Below are 13,118 nucleotides of genomic sequence, written 5' to 3'. Positions count from 1 at the left end.
CACTAAACTCGATGGCCCGAGGCATGACCCCTCGAGGGAATCACCGCGGAATTCGTCGCCTCGGCTTTCTTCACTAGCTGGATTGCTAGTTTCGGCGCCCCCCGCCGTGTAACCACCGACCAAGGACGACAGTTTGAGTCGTACCACTTCAGGCTTATTGGACTGACTATCGGTTTTGAACGCTCGAGGACCACCACTTACCACCCCTGTGCCAACGGAATGATCGAGCGTTTTCACCAACAGTTCAAGGCAGACATTATGTGCCACCTGGAATCAACCTGGCTCGAGGCCATCCCGGCTGTCATTCTAGGACTTCGCGCCAGCTTCAAGCTGGACATCCTCGCTACGCCAGCAGAGCTCGTCTACGGAGAACCACTCCGTCTCGCAGCTGAATTTCTCGCAGCTCTGCCATTTAGCACTACGACGTCAGACCCCACCGACATTGTCACTCGGCTCCGGCGCACAATCACTGCCTTACGCCCATCGCCTGCCGCCCGCCACAGCAAGCCTACACCTTTTGAGTTCAAGGAGCTGGCATCGTTCACGCACGCTTTCCTCCGCGACGACATCGTCCGCTGGCCCTTCCAGCCACCCTATAGCGGGCCCTACCTAGTAGTACATCGTGAAAAGACCTTTACTCTGCGCCTAAACGGGAATGACGTCCGCGTCTCGATTGACCGACTCAAGCCCACATACATCACGGTGAACGAACCGGGCAGCGCCACTCCTTCCTCAGGCATCTGAATTCCACAGCCACCGACTTCGCAGGCCGCTCTTTCACGACACGATCAGGACTTCTCGTACGAATCCCAAATCTTTACAGACCCTGAGGGCTCTGTACTCCGTGAGGGGGAAGGGGGAATGATATGGCGACCACTGCGCACAGTCCTGTGCGTCCTTTGTCTCACCACTGATAAGCCCGGCGTGACACGGCCACTTCCTGCAACACGCGCGTCCGATAACGGACAGCGCCACTGTTCTTTCACCAGAGGCGGACGTCACCACAGACGCCTATATAACCCAAGCTACCAAGCTTGGTTTGATTGATTGTTTCTCTAAACGTTCGAGCGCAGCATCGGCACGCTTGCCCTGCTGTTGCTACCACGTTAATAAACATCGTTACGTTTAACGTTGGGATCAGTCCTTCACCTTCTCTGCATCCCATGCATACTTTAGTGGGTGGGGGAGGAGCCTAATCCCCCAACCCCTCCCCGTGGCTACGCCACTACCGTACCTGTGCGATATATGGCATTCCTGTCATAGTCAAACCATGAAATAATCCTGTCCACGGTACTGCCACACCGCATTCTAAGGCCTCATTCCGCGATATCTTACTCTTCGTTGTGCTTTGTCGACCGATTAAGGGCGTTCCAGACTCATAATCACATCTGTAGCCAGGCGCCGGAATGAAACACCTATATTTACTCATTTGAATTTGTCCCAGCATCGTCCGACGTTCAGGTTATGGCTATGCAAATTTTGGCAATACTTTTCGCAGAGGACCCCAAATGTTGCATTCGTAGAATGATATAACTGTCCGTTCAAGCGCACGAATAAACAGAAAGGAAGAGAGGACAAGCGCTTTCTCGCAACTAAACGATTTATTAAATAGAGAAGAATATATAATCAGGCAATCAAAAAGCAGGCAATCAAAAAAAAACGCATGCCTGTGCAGGCAAAAAAGAAAGTGTTTATTCGTGCACTTGAACGGACAGTTATACCATGCATTAGCCAAACTAGCCCAACTTTCGATTCTGCTGCAATTCGTAGAATGGTTTACTCCCCAATTTAGCTCCCGGAAAGGCAGGGACCAAAGGCTGTCAGTTGTGTGCAGCACGTCATTGCTTTATTTTCGTTTTTGCATCCAATGAGAAACTCGTCTTCCTTTGGACTCTTCCAGTTGCGTGGGGAGGGGACAGTGCGTTGAAAACCTTACTCCACCCACGCGCTCCTGTCCATGTTCTCGTCATTCGTCTTCTCATTCATTTCGATTCATTGGCGTCCCAGGTGCGACGACATCGCGGCGACCGTGCTCGAGGTCCCGTACCACTCGCCGCTCCTGGAGTCCCTGGTCGTGTTCCTGCCGGACTCTCCGTTCGGCGGACTAGCGTCGCTCGAGCGGAGACTCTCCAAGGACAAGATCATGGACTGCCTGGACCGCCTTGAGCAGCGTGGTCTCGTCGATGTCACGCTGCCGAGGCTGAGGCTTTGCTGTGCCATGGACTTCGCTCGACTTCTGCCTGCGATGGGCGTTCGGGACGCGTTCGGAGACGCGGCGGACTTCTCCGACATGACCGGAGCAGGTACGTCCCTTTTCGAGTTACGGCTCTCCGACTGTCGATAAAAAGTTTTCAACATTTTAAGCCGGAAACAAGAAGAGTAAACAGATAATGATGAAACCAAATGTAATCGTCATGATCATCTTTCAATGTTATGGCCACGTGACAATCGGTGCAGAAAGCTTAATAAATGGCCAGCATACGCTCCCTCAGGGAGCAAGGGGGCATACACAGTAACTCAAGATACGAACTTTCGTACTGTACTACTTGCGTGAAAATCTGGACAATAGAAAGAAATCTTCTAAGCTAACAAAAACGTCTCCTGGTCCGGGGGAATCCGCACGGCTTTCTTTGTATCGTCGTACTGCGAGCGGGTGGCTGCCCATCTCCCTATTTTATGGTAAGCGCACTACAATCTCAATTAATTCTTCGAATTGAGATTGAACGAATGCATGGTTGTTCTTTTCATTCTGGTGCGGTCGCTTCGTATTCGGAAACGTGTGTAGAAGTGGAAATTGCAAGAATGTGCATCCTTAAGTGATTTTCACAATCTTTGTTTGGTGCTTATGTAGTAGTCTATATCAGTCAGCAATCGTATCTCGCTCATAAGATATTGGACCACACTCGCCTCGGTGAATCAGGGGCTAGGGTGCTCGGCTGATGAACTGAAGGTAGCGGGTTAGATTCCCGCCGCGGGGGTCGCATTTTGATGGAGGCGCGATGGTACAGACCCGTGTGCTGTGCCATGTCAGTGCACGTACGCCAGATCGTAAAAAAATTCTGGAGCTCCATACTACGGCGTTTTTTCATAAATATATGGTGATTTTTCGTTTGGAAAACCCCACCTTTTATTATTATTGTTCGACAGAGCACCTCAACCATGGGTGTAGCAAGGCTTTGTCTTAGGGGTGCAAAACTATTTTGCATTGTAAAGGGGTACAGGGGAGTGGGAAAGCGCCTATTTTGTCTCCCCTTTCCTATGCCCATATCTCGTATACGCCGTTGCAGACCATTACGAAATGGGGGTTGAATAGACGTCAGAAGAGTGAGAAATATACTTATTATGAGGTTCTGGCTGAGACTACCTCTATTTGGGCCGATATCCCGATGACCAACAGCTACGATCCACTCAGGATGACAATGATCATACACGACAGCGATGAGGATGCATTACGAAAGCATTATGTTGATGGTAATGTACAGATGAAGAATATCAGCATAATGAAAATGGCTACAATGTATGCATTCTTCAGCTCGCCATCTTTCCAATCTTTAACATTTCTATGCGAAACAGGCGCTGCAGGACGGCTGAAGGTGTCGGCCGCCAAGCACTTCGCCGTGTTCCGGCTGGGTCTGCGTTCGGCGGCGGCGAGAAGTGAGGCGCGGTTGACCGGTATTCCGCCCATCGCCGACTGTGCGGACGGCCGCAACCTGGAGTTCACGGTGGACCGACCCTTCCTGTTTCTGGTGCTCGGCAAGGACCCCAGCAGCGTCGTCTTCCTGGGATCGGTCACCAAACCAAGTGTCTAGGGTGGCTTGTCATGTCCTCCGAGATCCTGGACGCTTCCTGACGCGTCGTCACGGATGCGGTGTGCGGGAAGTCGGGTCGTCCACCTGCCGGCGGCTATCTACTCGCCACGCGTTACTCATGAGCCGGGCGCCGCCATCTTTGTGGCAGAGCGATCTGTTTATTTTCCGCGGAACTTTAATTCAGTTACGTTTGTAATTTTGGTGAAATAATTTTTGATTTATGCGTCATCTGTTTCACTCGTTTCAGCAAACGCTGTGGAAAATTCTGCAGCGTTGTATGATATGTTTCGTTGTTGTGTTGGAAGAAATGAGTTGTCTCAGTGACGAAGTCAAAACAAATAGTGTATTTTCTTTAGGGTATTGTCCTTTGAGCGACTTTCCCCCGAATGGCAATGCCATTCGCAGCGAACTAACACGTTCGAAAATTGTGCGCGTCAGATAACTGCTTCCTTGTGTATTTCGGGGATGCTCAAAATTCGTGTGACTCTATTAACTCTAATAATATATGGCACACAACCCATTAAATTCTTGGCAGCGAAATGACCCAACGCGGCAACAAACTTATAGAGGCTTTTAGTTTTGTGAATGGGCAACCCATTGTCGAGCATTTCGGGGATGCTCAAAATTCGTGTGACTCTATTAACTCTAATAATATATGGCCCACAACCCATTAAATTCTTGGCAGCGAAATGACCCAACGCGGCAACAAACTTATAGAGGCTTTTAGTTTTGTGAATGGACAACCCATTGTCGAGCTGACAAAGCATATATTCGAGGCAGCCCGTTAGCCTGCCTTGCAAGTGGATATTGTCATCGGAGCCTGAATGCGATTACTCGCTGGCGCTTGTTACAATTACAGATACTGAGTCTGTATTTTTGCACCTGTGACGCAGCTTTTTGGCAAGAAAACGTGGGATATATGGTATCGACGTTGTTATGTACACTTCATGTAACGATTACACGTCGACGCTTTTGTCGGAATATAATAGAAGAATACAAGAGCATACTTACTCGAGATAAACGAGAAAGAAAACAGAGCTGCAGGCAAAATCCACAGGAAAGGGGGGGGGGGGGGTTGTAAGAGAGGGGGCGCCCCATTGCCGGCCATGACGAGACCGACAAGTTATTCAATACAAAAGGCCGTTTCACACGAATATCCAGCCACTCGTTATGAGTATCTTGTTGCTACTGCATATAATGTAATATATCCAAAACTTCCGGCGAGGGCAACGTGGGTCCGGTGGGTCCGGGCCAAAAGTGGGTCCGGTGGCGGCATGGCGAACTGCCGTTTCAAGCACGTCTGTTTCATCTTGCAGATTGCCGTTATCGCCGGCTGTCCGGATGTTCTGATGCATGGCCCTTCAAGCGACACACTGCGCAGGCTCCTACCACGATTCAGCGGCGATCGTACTGACGGCCATGTGCAATCTTCGACGGGGCGGGAATCTGCTGCTGCTGATCGTGTGCAGGATTTTCCACCTGTTGACGTGATTTCGATCAACCATCTGTACTGTTCACGGCATGGTACAGTGGCGGCGCTGGCAGCGAGGATGCCCAAGGATATAAGAGCGGCAATGTGGAACCATCACTTCAGTGGGTCCGGTGGCGGCATGGCGAACTGCCGTTTCAAGCACGTCTGTTTCATCTTATAGGTAACATACAATTACAAATGCTGCAGAAGTGATAACCGCTGTTTGCTGCTGCTACCGGACCCTCTGAACTTTACTGCCGTTGTGACACATCTGGTGCATTGCTTAAGAGTATCATTACTGTTACTTTGTGGCGACATAGAGACCAATCCCGGTCCCAAAGTTGATGAAATGTTGTCGCAACTACTGTCTGGACAAGCCCGTATCAGCCAGGAATTAGCTAGCCTATCTGAAACAGTTGCATCGTTTGAAAATCGTCTAATGAATGTTGAGGCAATGGCGGCGTCTGTGTCAAACATCATACCACGTGTAAGTGAACTGGAGCAGACCGTTGGTACGCTTCAAAAACTAGTTGGTAAGCTTGACCGTCAGAACGATGAGCTAGAAAACAGACTCCGTAAAAACAACCTGATAATTCATGGTTTGCATGAGACACCATCCGAGACGACTAACCATTTGCTTGAGTCTGTATTGGATCTGCTATCAGTTAAACTCGGTGTAAATTGTGACGACATAGAGCGTTGCCACAGGCTTGGAGCAGTAAGAAGAGATAAACCTCGGCCGGTAATCATTAAACTGATGGACTTCAGGTCAAAGATTGCCATCATGAGCAACGCCCGAAAACTTAAAGGAACTAAAGTTTATATAAATGAGGACTACTCTGCTCGGGTTCGACTGGCACGTAAAATGCTGTGGCAGAATTCGCAAAATATGCGCAAGAATGCTAGGAAAGTGAAGCTTAAACACGACACCCTCACAATTGACGGTGTTCGTTACACGTGGGACACTGATAAAAAAGCCATTATCAAGGTTTCTACGCACTCGCTTTCAGCGGGGTCCGACTCTGCGAAATCGGCTTCTGCGCAAGCGCTTGGTATAAACTCAGCTTCATCCGCTTCTGTTTTCGCGAAGGCTGATTGACGTTGTGATCGGAATATAATTGTCCTCAACTTAAATGCGAGGAGTATACTAAACAAAATTGAAGCTCTGAACTGTTTAGTGGAATGCCACAGCCCATCAATTGTCTGCCTTACTGAGACCTGGCTAAATGATACTGTTATTGACAGCGAAATTTCGCCTGCTGGTTATGCGCTTCTTCGGAAAGACAGGCGTGCCGGACGTGGAGGCGGTGTGGCAGTTTTAATTAAATCTAATCTTGAATTTTCTTTATTACCTGACCTTCCGGGTACAGAAACCATTTGGTGCAAAATATACATTAAAGGTATCGTAATAGTTATTGGTGTCCTCTACCGTCCTCCTAACTCCGATGATATTGTCCCTGCTATTAATGATTACCTTGTCAGTAACAAGTTGTACGATTGTAGGTTACTTTTGGCTGGAGATTTCAATCTCCCGCACGTTAACTGGAACTTACTTATCCCAACAGGGCGTGACAGGACACTTTGCGCTTCCCTGATCGATCTGGCGGTTTCTTTTGGGTTAACTCAAGTTGTAGATACCGAAACACGCAAGGACGCAATATTGGACCTTGTATTTGTAAACCAGCAACTCTTATCGCACGGTGTAAAATGCGAAGTCATCGATGGGTTATCTGACCATAAAGCTGTCGAAGTTGCCTTGAACTTAGTGTGTCCACCTCAAAGACCTGAGATAAAAACTGTTTTGAACTTTTCTAACGCTGATGATACTTCCGTATTGGACACTTTAGCTTCATCTTATGATGAATTTGTATATTGCAGTGAATTTTGCAATGTAGATACGCTGCTCCTTAGGTTTTGTGACATTGTGCGTGAATGCCAATCAAAGTACGTGCCTCAAAAGTATATTAAACGGAACCCAAGACACCCATGGTATAATAGAGAAATCATTCAACTCACTCGTCGCGTAAAGCGTTTACGTAAGAATCGTCATTCCAGGTGTAACGACAATGTTTCTTCATTTAATACATTGAAAAGTAAATTAGGCACTAAAATGAAAGAGGCTAAAAACTACTACTTCAGCAATACTTTGGCTAGATTTATGAAAAAAAATCCATCCAGGTTCTGGAGATCGATTAGTCCTGTATCGTCTATACCTTCATCATTTATTGTTAATGACCAATCCTGCTCAAATCCCGAAGCTATAGCAAATGCCTTTAATAATTATTTCAAATCTGTTTTTTCCACTGATAACGGCATCAAGCCTTCGTTTTCTGCATCCAGCAATCTGTCTGCTCTTCCTGATCTTGAAGTAAGCTCCTCTGGAGTACATAACCTTATATTAAATCTTGATGTAACGAAAAGCTCTGGCCCAGACGGTATTCACAATGTCTTTCTAAAAAGATATTCAGAGTGGTGTGCTAATTATCTTACTGTAATATTTAAAAAATCATTAATCTCTGCAACAGTTCCCCAGCTGTGGAAATTAGCAAACGTCGTGCCTGTATTTAAGTCTGGAAACAAGCAATTAATACCAAATTACAGGCCAATATCTTTACTTTCTACCAGCTCTAAACTTTTGGAGCATATCATTCATAAATATATTGTAGAATACCTAAATGCACACAATATACTTTCCCGATCACAGCACGGTTTTCGTGCTTGCTATTCTACTGTTACACAGTTGCTTGAATTTACGCACGACGTCGCTTCTTCTCTTAACGACCGAGGACAGATTGACGCCATATTTATTGATTATTCAAAGGCCTTTGACTTGGTTTGCCATGCTAAACTTTTAGTTAAACTTCGCACATTTTTTGGTGACAATAAGCTAGTTGACTGGATAGCAGATTACTTGCGGTCACGCACACAATTTGTTACGTTTAACCATGTGAAATCGTCTGAAGTACAAATCACTTCAGGGGTGCCCCAAGGTTCGGTGCTTGGGCCGCTCTTGTTTATTATCTACATAAATGACGTAGCAGAAATTATCGGTGACACACAAATTAAACTAAGAATGTATGCAGATGACTGCGTTATCTATAACACCATCTCTAGTGTTGAAGATCAGGAAGCCCTGAACAGTGTTTTTTCATTGTTTTGTAATTGGAGTGAAAACTGGCAAATGTCAATTAATTTCAAAAAAACTGTAGCCATGACCTTTTCAAATAAGAAACAGCCTCTTAGTTTTGCATACACTAATAATGGTGTCAGTCTAGCTCGTGTCACGGAGTTTAAATACCTAGGTGTAACTCTGACAACAAACTTAAAATGGCGCACGCACGTCGAAACAATCTGCAACAAGGCTCTTCGAAAACTTTGGTATCTCCGACGCACTTTAAACAACTCGACAAAAGAATGCAAATTGACAGCGTACAAGACCTTGGTCAGGCCCATACTTGAATATGCGTCGGTTGTTTGGTCGCCTCACCATAAACATGACATAGCTATGTTAGAATCTGTTCAGAAGAAAGCAATAAGGTTTATTTTTCGTCGCTATGACCAGCGGTTCTCGCCTACTTTGCATGCGCATGTTTTATCACTGCAGTCTCTAGAACATCGGCGCACTTGCGATCGTATCATCCTCCTGCATAAGACTGTTCACACAGGCTTGGGTGTTCTAGCGCCCATTTCTTTTGTTGCAGCTTCTGCGCGCCGTACCCGACGATTTGATCCCTTAAACATTACGCCCTTTAGAGCTAGTCTCGACTGCTTTAAGTTTTCCTTTTTTCCGTGGACCGTGGATCTATGGAATGAGCTTGATGGGTCTCTGCGCAGACTCGATGCTCTGCAATTCGAAAAAAAGTTGCGTAGTCATGTATTCTGATAATTTGTTTTACTGTTTGAACATTTGTATTCCACTCCTGCAATGTCTCAAAAGCTGAGACAGCAGTATTTGTAAATAAAATAAAGATAAAAACGTTAGGAGAGCGGTAGGCTGCTTGCAAATTTCCTCAGACGCCCATGTGACTAATGTATGGGCTTGCTGGTGTGACGTGACACAAGTGCGCAAAATATGAGAACGAAGACCAATGTGCTCGTTTGCTGTGTCAGTCTTTGTCTTCTACGCATTTACCGATCTCGAGAGCCGACGATGCGTGACGGCTGTCCGCATAACATAAGAAGTGTGCAGAGAGAGGCAACACAGCGTTGGAAGAGATAAAAGAGGGGGAGGGGCAAGTTTACAAAGTTTTCGCTACTCTCTTCTGCAGAAAAAGGATTGAAACTTGAAAGGCGAGTAGGCGGCGCTGCGTGCACAGCCGATGGAAAACATAAACACTGGGAAAGCGAGGGTTCTGTGGCGAAAGCGTCAGTTTTTGCTGTCAGCTGCGCGTTGATTGAGCCTCCGTCCCACCGCTGTGCCTGTGGTGGAGGTCCGTATACGCGGTTTTGCGGAGTCCGCAGACGACTTCTTCCATCAAGTGGCTCGTCTCGCGGAACGAATTTAACGCAATGAAGTTGTCCATTGCGACAGCTGTCACAGCGCTGTGCGCCCTGCTGGCGCTCGGTTCAGCGGCTCTCCTTGGTGCACCGATGAAGCACGACGCTAAAGACTTTGAAAACTATCTCGACGAAGCTCACTATGTGGCGGCGACGCAGGTGGACGGCCGCGAATTCTACGACGCCGTGGTCGAAATCCTCGAAGCCGAAACGCAGGTGAGCCTCTCGGCAGGTATCGGCGGTTGTTCGCTGTCGCGCGCGGTTGCGACGGAGTCGCGCCACTGACGCACGATTGCATGCTCACTCACTCGCACGTGATTCTAGCGTCGTGCAATCCTTTTGGACTGCCGTCAAATGGTGTGACGGTGACTAAGCAAAAGGGCGCGACTCGCTACCGTGCAAGCGAGTTGCTTATCTCACTCAACCAGCCGCGACGAGACGAGGGAAGCCGAATGGCGGCCGCCGCTCATTGCGCCATCTTGCTGGTAATGCTGAAAACAGCATTGTTCCCCCCTCCCCGAGATGCAAGTCACGAGCGGTAAGTAGTAGATATAAATATCTTGCCGTTTGAACGTTGAATGATGTGCTCCTCAGTGGTTAATGCCTCGCACTCACGTTTCAAAGGTCCCACGTTCGATTCCGCACTCCGGAGTCTTTTTCGGGATTATTTTTTTCTTGCGTTTTCATATATATAAACATGTAAACATATACGGTGAGTGACGTCGACTCCCACATCGACGGCAAAATTTAGCTGAGAGTGTTCATTTAATTGCTATGGTAATAATAAAGAACTTGATTACATGTCTTCGAGCGCCTTTACGATGATTCGGGAGTACCCGAGAGCGGCCCCGTTTGACGCATGTTGTTGTCGCCTAGCGGGACGTAGACAAAGCCACGCATAAAAATAGAAAAGAAGAGGAAGCATGACAGAAATAAAAAGATAATAGATCATCCTTTTTAGTAGCGCGAAGGCACGGCTTTGAATCGTGCTCTTATGGCTGTCGCATTTCAGTGGGAGCGAACTAAGGTGAAATTTTGCGTTCTCGGATTCGTGTTGAAGTGAGGAAAAAAAAAGAAGAATCAACCAGGGTCGCAAATATAAGCTTGATTGATATGTGGGCTTAAACGTCCCGAAACCACCATATGATTATGAGAGACGCCATAGTGGAAGGCTTCGGAAATTTTGACCACCTGGGTTTCTTTAACGTGCACTCGAATCTGAGCACACGGGCCTACAACATTCCCGCCTCCATCGGAAAAGCAGCCGCCGCAGTCGGTATTCGATCCCGGAACCTGCGTGTCGCAACTATAAGCTTAAGCCTTACAATGCGGTGTCCCCCGCTGATGCTGATGCTGATGCTGATGACCTCTGATGAATGGCGCTTACCCACAAAGGGGGATGGATGGGCCAAGAACCGGGCGGCGGGATACTTAAATGAAACTAAATTTAAAATGAAGCCAATCTGAAAAAGTAGCTTAAAATAATACTACCAAAAAACAAAAATATGTGCTGAGCAAGCGGTCAAACCATCTTTTATTTTTGAAAGACATAACTACGAATGATAAACTAATGATCTGAAAAGGTAGTGGTTCACTAACATGGTAATCTCTTAGTTGCGTTGACGTAATCAAACACAGCGGAGCATACATCCCTGTGGCAGTAACCAAATGAAGTTCCGCCAATTGATAAAATTACTGGTAGATTTACTTGTATAGCTTTTGTAATGCGGCTACTAAAAATATCTTTCTCTGATAAGAATAACGATGACAGAATAAAAAGAAGTGTTCAATTGTTTCAATTTCGTTGCACCAAATGCATAGCGGTGACGCCTTGATCCGAGCTTTGTTAAGGTAATAAAGGTAATAATTTAGTTGTGGAACTGCACAGCGCAATCTGGTATAAGTGACCTCTAACTGGCGAGATACACACCACTGTTTATTCCAGCAATAGCTCAAATGCTCAAAATCTTTGAATTTATCCAAATTACCTTTTCCCCATTGCAGGCAAGCATTTCGGAACCTTAGCGCGGTTACGTAAGCCGTATCTGGCAAAACTGGGATGGTGGGCCCACCCAGGGATACTGCTGCTAAAAAGTCCGCCATTTCGTTCAAATATAATCCGCGGTGGCCTGGTACCCATAGAAAATGCAGTTTTTTTACGTTTTTCGGTACTAAATGCCGAAACGTATTCATCAGCTCTGAATTTACTGCCGCAGAAAGTGCATTACAAACTTATAACGAATTTGTAATGATAACTGCTGATGATTCGCTTGAGGGTAATTTGCGTAGGGCAAGAACAATGGCCAATAATTCTGCCATGAATACCGAGGTATAATCTGTGAGTCGAATCGAAAAGGACCAGTCCAAAGAAGGAGAGAAGATGCCAACCCCAGCCTTTTCTTTTGACACAGATGCATCAGTTGCTATGATATTGCTTATCTCTAGGTGGGCTAGATAATCTGCTAACTGGTCATTTAAATACCTATATGTTAATTGTTTCGCGTTATGAGGAAATGTATCATCGAATTGTATGCTAAGCATTGACTTTAGGTTGTGTATTGGACCAATATGTCTAATTTTTTCATTCAGTTGCTTTAGTAGCGCTTGTGCAAATACTATTTGCGGGGTGTGTAGTCGCGACCAATGGGTTTCGAAAAATAAAGTCGGTTCTTGAATGAAAGCGTAAAATGAGAGTCTTTGGTGTGAACTGTATATTTTTAAGAATGCTTGCACAGTAAGAATTTTAAACCTATTTAGCAGAGAAGGTAGGCAAGCTTCCATATACAACACGTTATTTGCAACAAACTTTGGTAGACCCAGACACAAACGCAACGCTTCTCTTTCCAGCAGTATTAGGGGTCTCATTTTATAGGCTGCGCTGCCAGAAAATAATACACATCCGAATTCCATGATGGGCCGCACATGAAGTTTATATATCATTATTAGCACATATCTTCTTAAACCCGGTTTACGGTTTGCAAGCTTCCGTAGCCACCCCATGGCCCGTGTTGCCTTGGAGTACACATCATCAATGTGACTTCTCCAATTTAATGTGTCATTATATATGATGCCCGAATATTAAAGGGAATTCGCCTGCGGAATGAGCTCATTACTGTACATTAACGAGATGTTGATAGGCTGCAGAAAAGAGAATGCAAGGAGCACACTTTTCTTCACGTTCAGGGTCGTATGAATATTTTTAAGCTATCTTTCTATCATATTGAGATAATTTTGTAGACTCTGGTATAATGATTGAAGGTTGGTATTACTTGCGAAGAAAGCAATATCGTCCGCGTACACATATAACTGAATATCCTTAGTTGATGGAATAGAGCTTAAGA

At 46.2% G+C, this 13,118-nt stretch overlaps 2 protein-coding genes across 2 annotated transcripts; both read left to right on the top strand.

Annotated features, from left to right (window-relative positions):
- Positions 1-219: 219 nt before the first annotated feature.
- LOC142766103 (uncharacterized) lies at positions 220-744 on the top strand. The gene has a single exon (XM_075867946.1). The coding sequence runs from the start codon at positions 220-222 to the stop codon at positions 742-744; it is 525 nt and encodes a 174-aa protein (XP_075724061.1).
- Positions 745-861: 117 nt separating this feature from the next.
- LOC119168263 (iris) lies at positions 862-3,809 on the top strand. The gene is made up of 3 exons (XM_075867945.1): positions 862-890; positions 2,008-2,303; positions 3,574-3,809. The coding sequence occupies exons 1-3, from the start codon at positions 862-864 to the stop codon at positions 3,807-3,809; spliced, it is 561 nt and encodes a 186-aa protein (XP_075724060.1).
- Positions 3,810-13,118: the final 9,309 nt, after the last annotated feature.

The sequence above is a fragment of the Rhipicephalus microplus genome, chromosome 6, assembly GCF_043290135.1.
Source record: "Rhipicephalus microplus isolate Deutch F79 chromosome 6, USDA_Rmic, whole genome shotgun sequence".
NCBI classification, from domain to species: Eukaryota; Metazoa; Arthropoda; class Arachnida; order Ixodida; family Ixodidae; genus Rhipicephalus; species Rhipicephalus microplus.
The sequence above is the reverse complement of the archived record's forward strand: the minus strand, read 5'-3'. Positions and strand labels throughout refer to the sequence as shown.

Excerpts from the sequence above, each read along its gene's own strand:
- LOC142766103 (XM_075867946.1), top strand. The coding sequence starts at position 220 with ATGATCGAGCGTTTTCACCAACAGTTCAAGGCAGACATTATGTGCCAC.
- LOC119168263 (XM_075867945.1), top strand. The coding sequence starts at position 862 with ATGATATGGCGACCACTGCGCACAGTCCT. Across the intron at positions 891-2,007 it reads CGACCACTGCGCACAGTCCT|GTGCGACGACATCGCGGCGA; the intron begins GTGCGTCCTTTG and ends TTGGCGTCCCAG. Across the intron at positions 2,304-3,573 it reads CTCCGACATGACCGGAGCAG|GCGCTGCAGGACGGCTGAAG; the intron begins GTACGTCCCTTT and ends TATGCGAAACAG.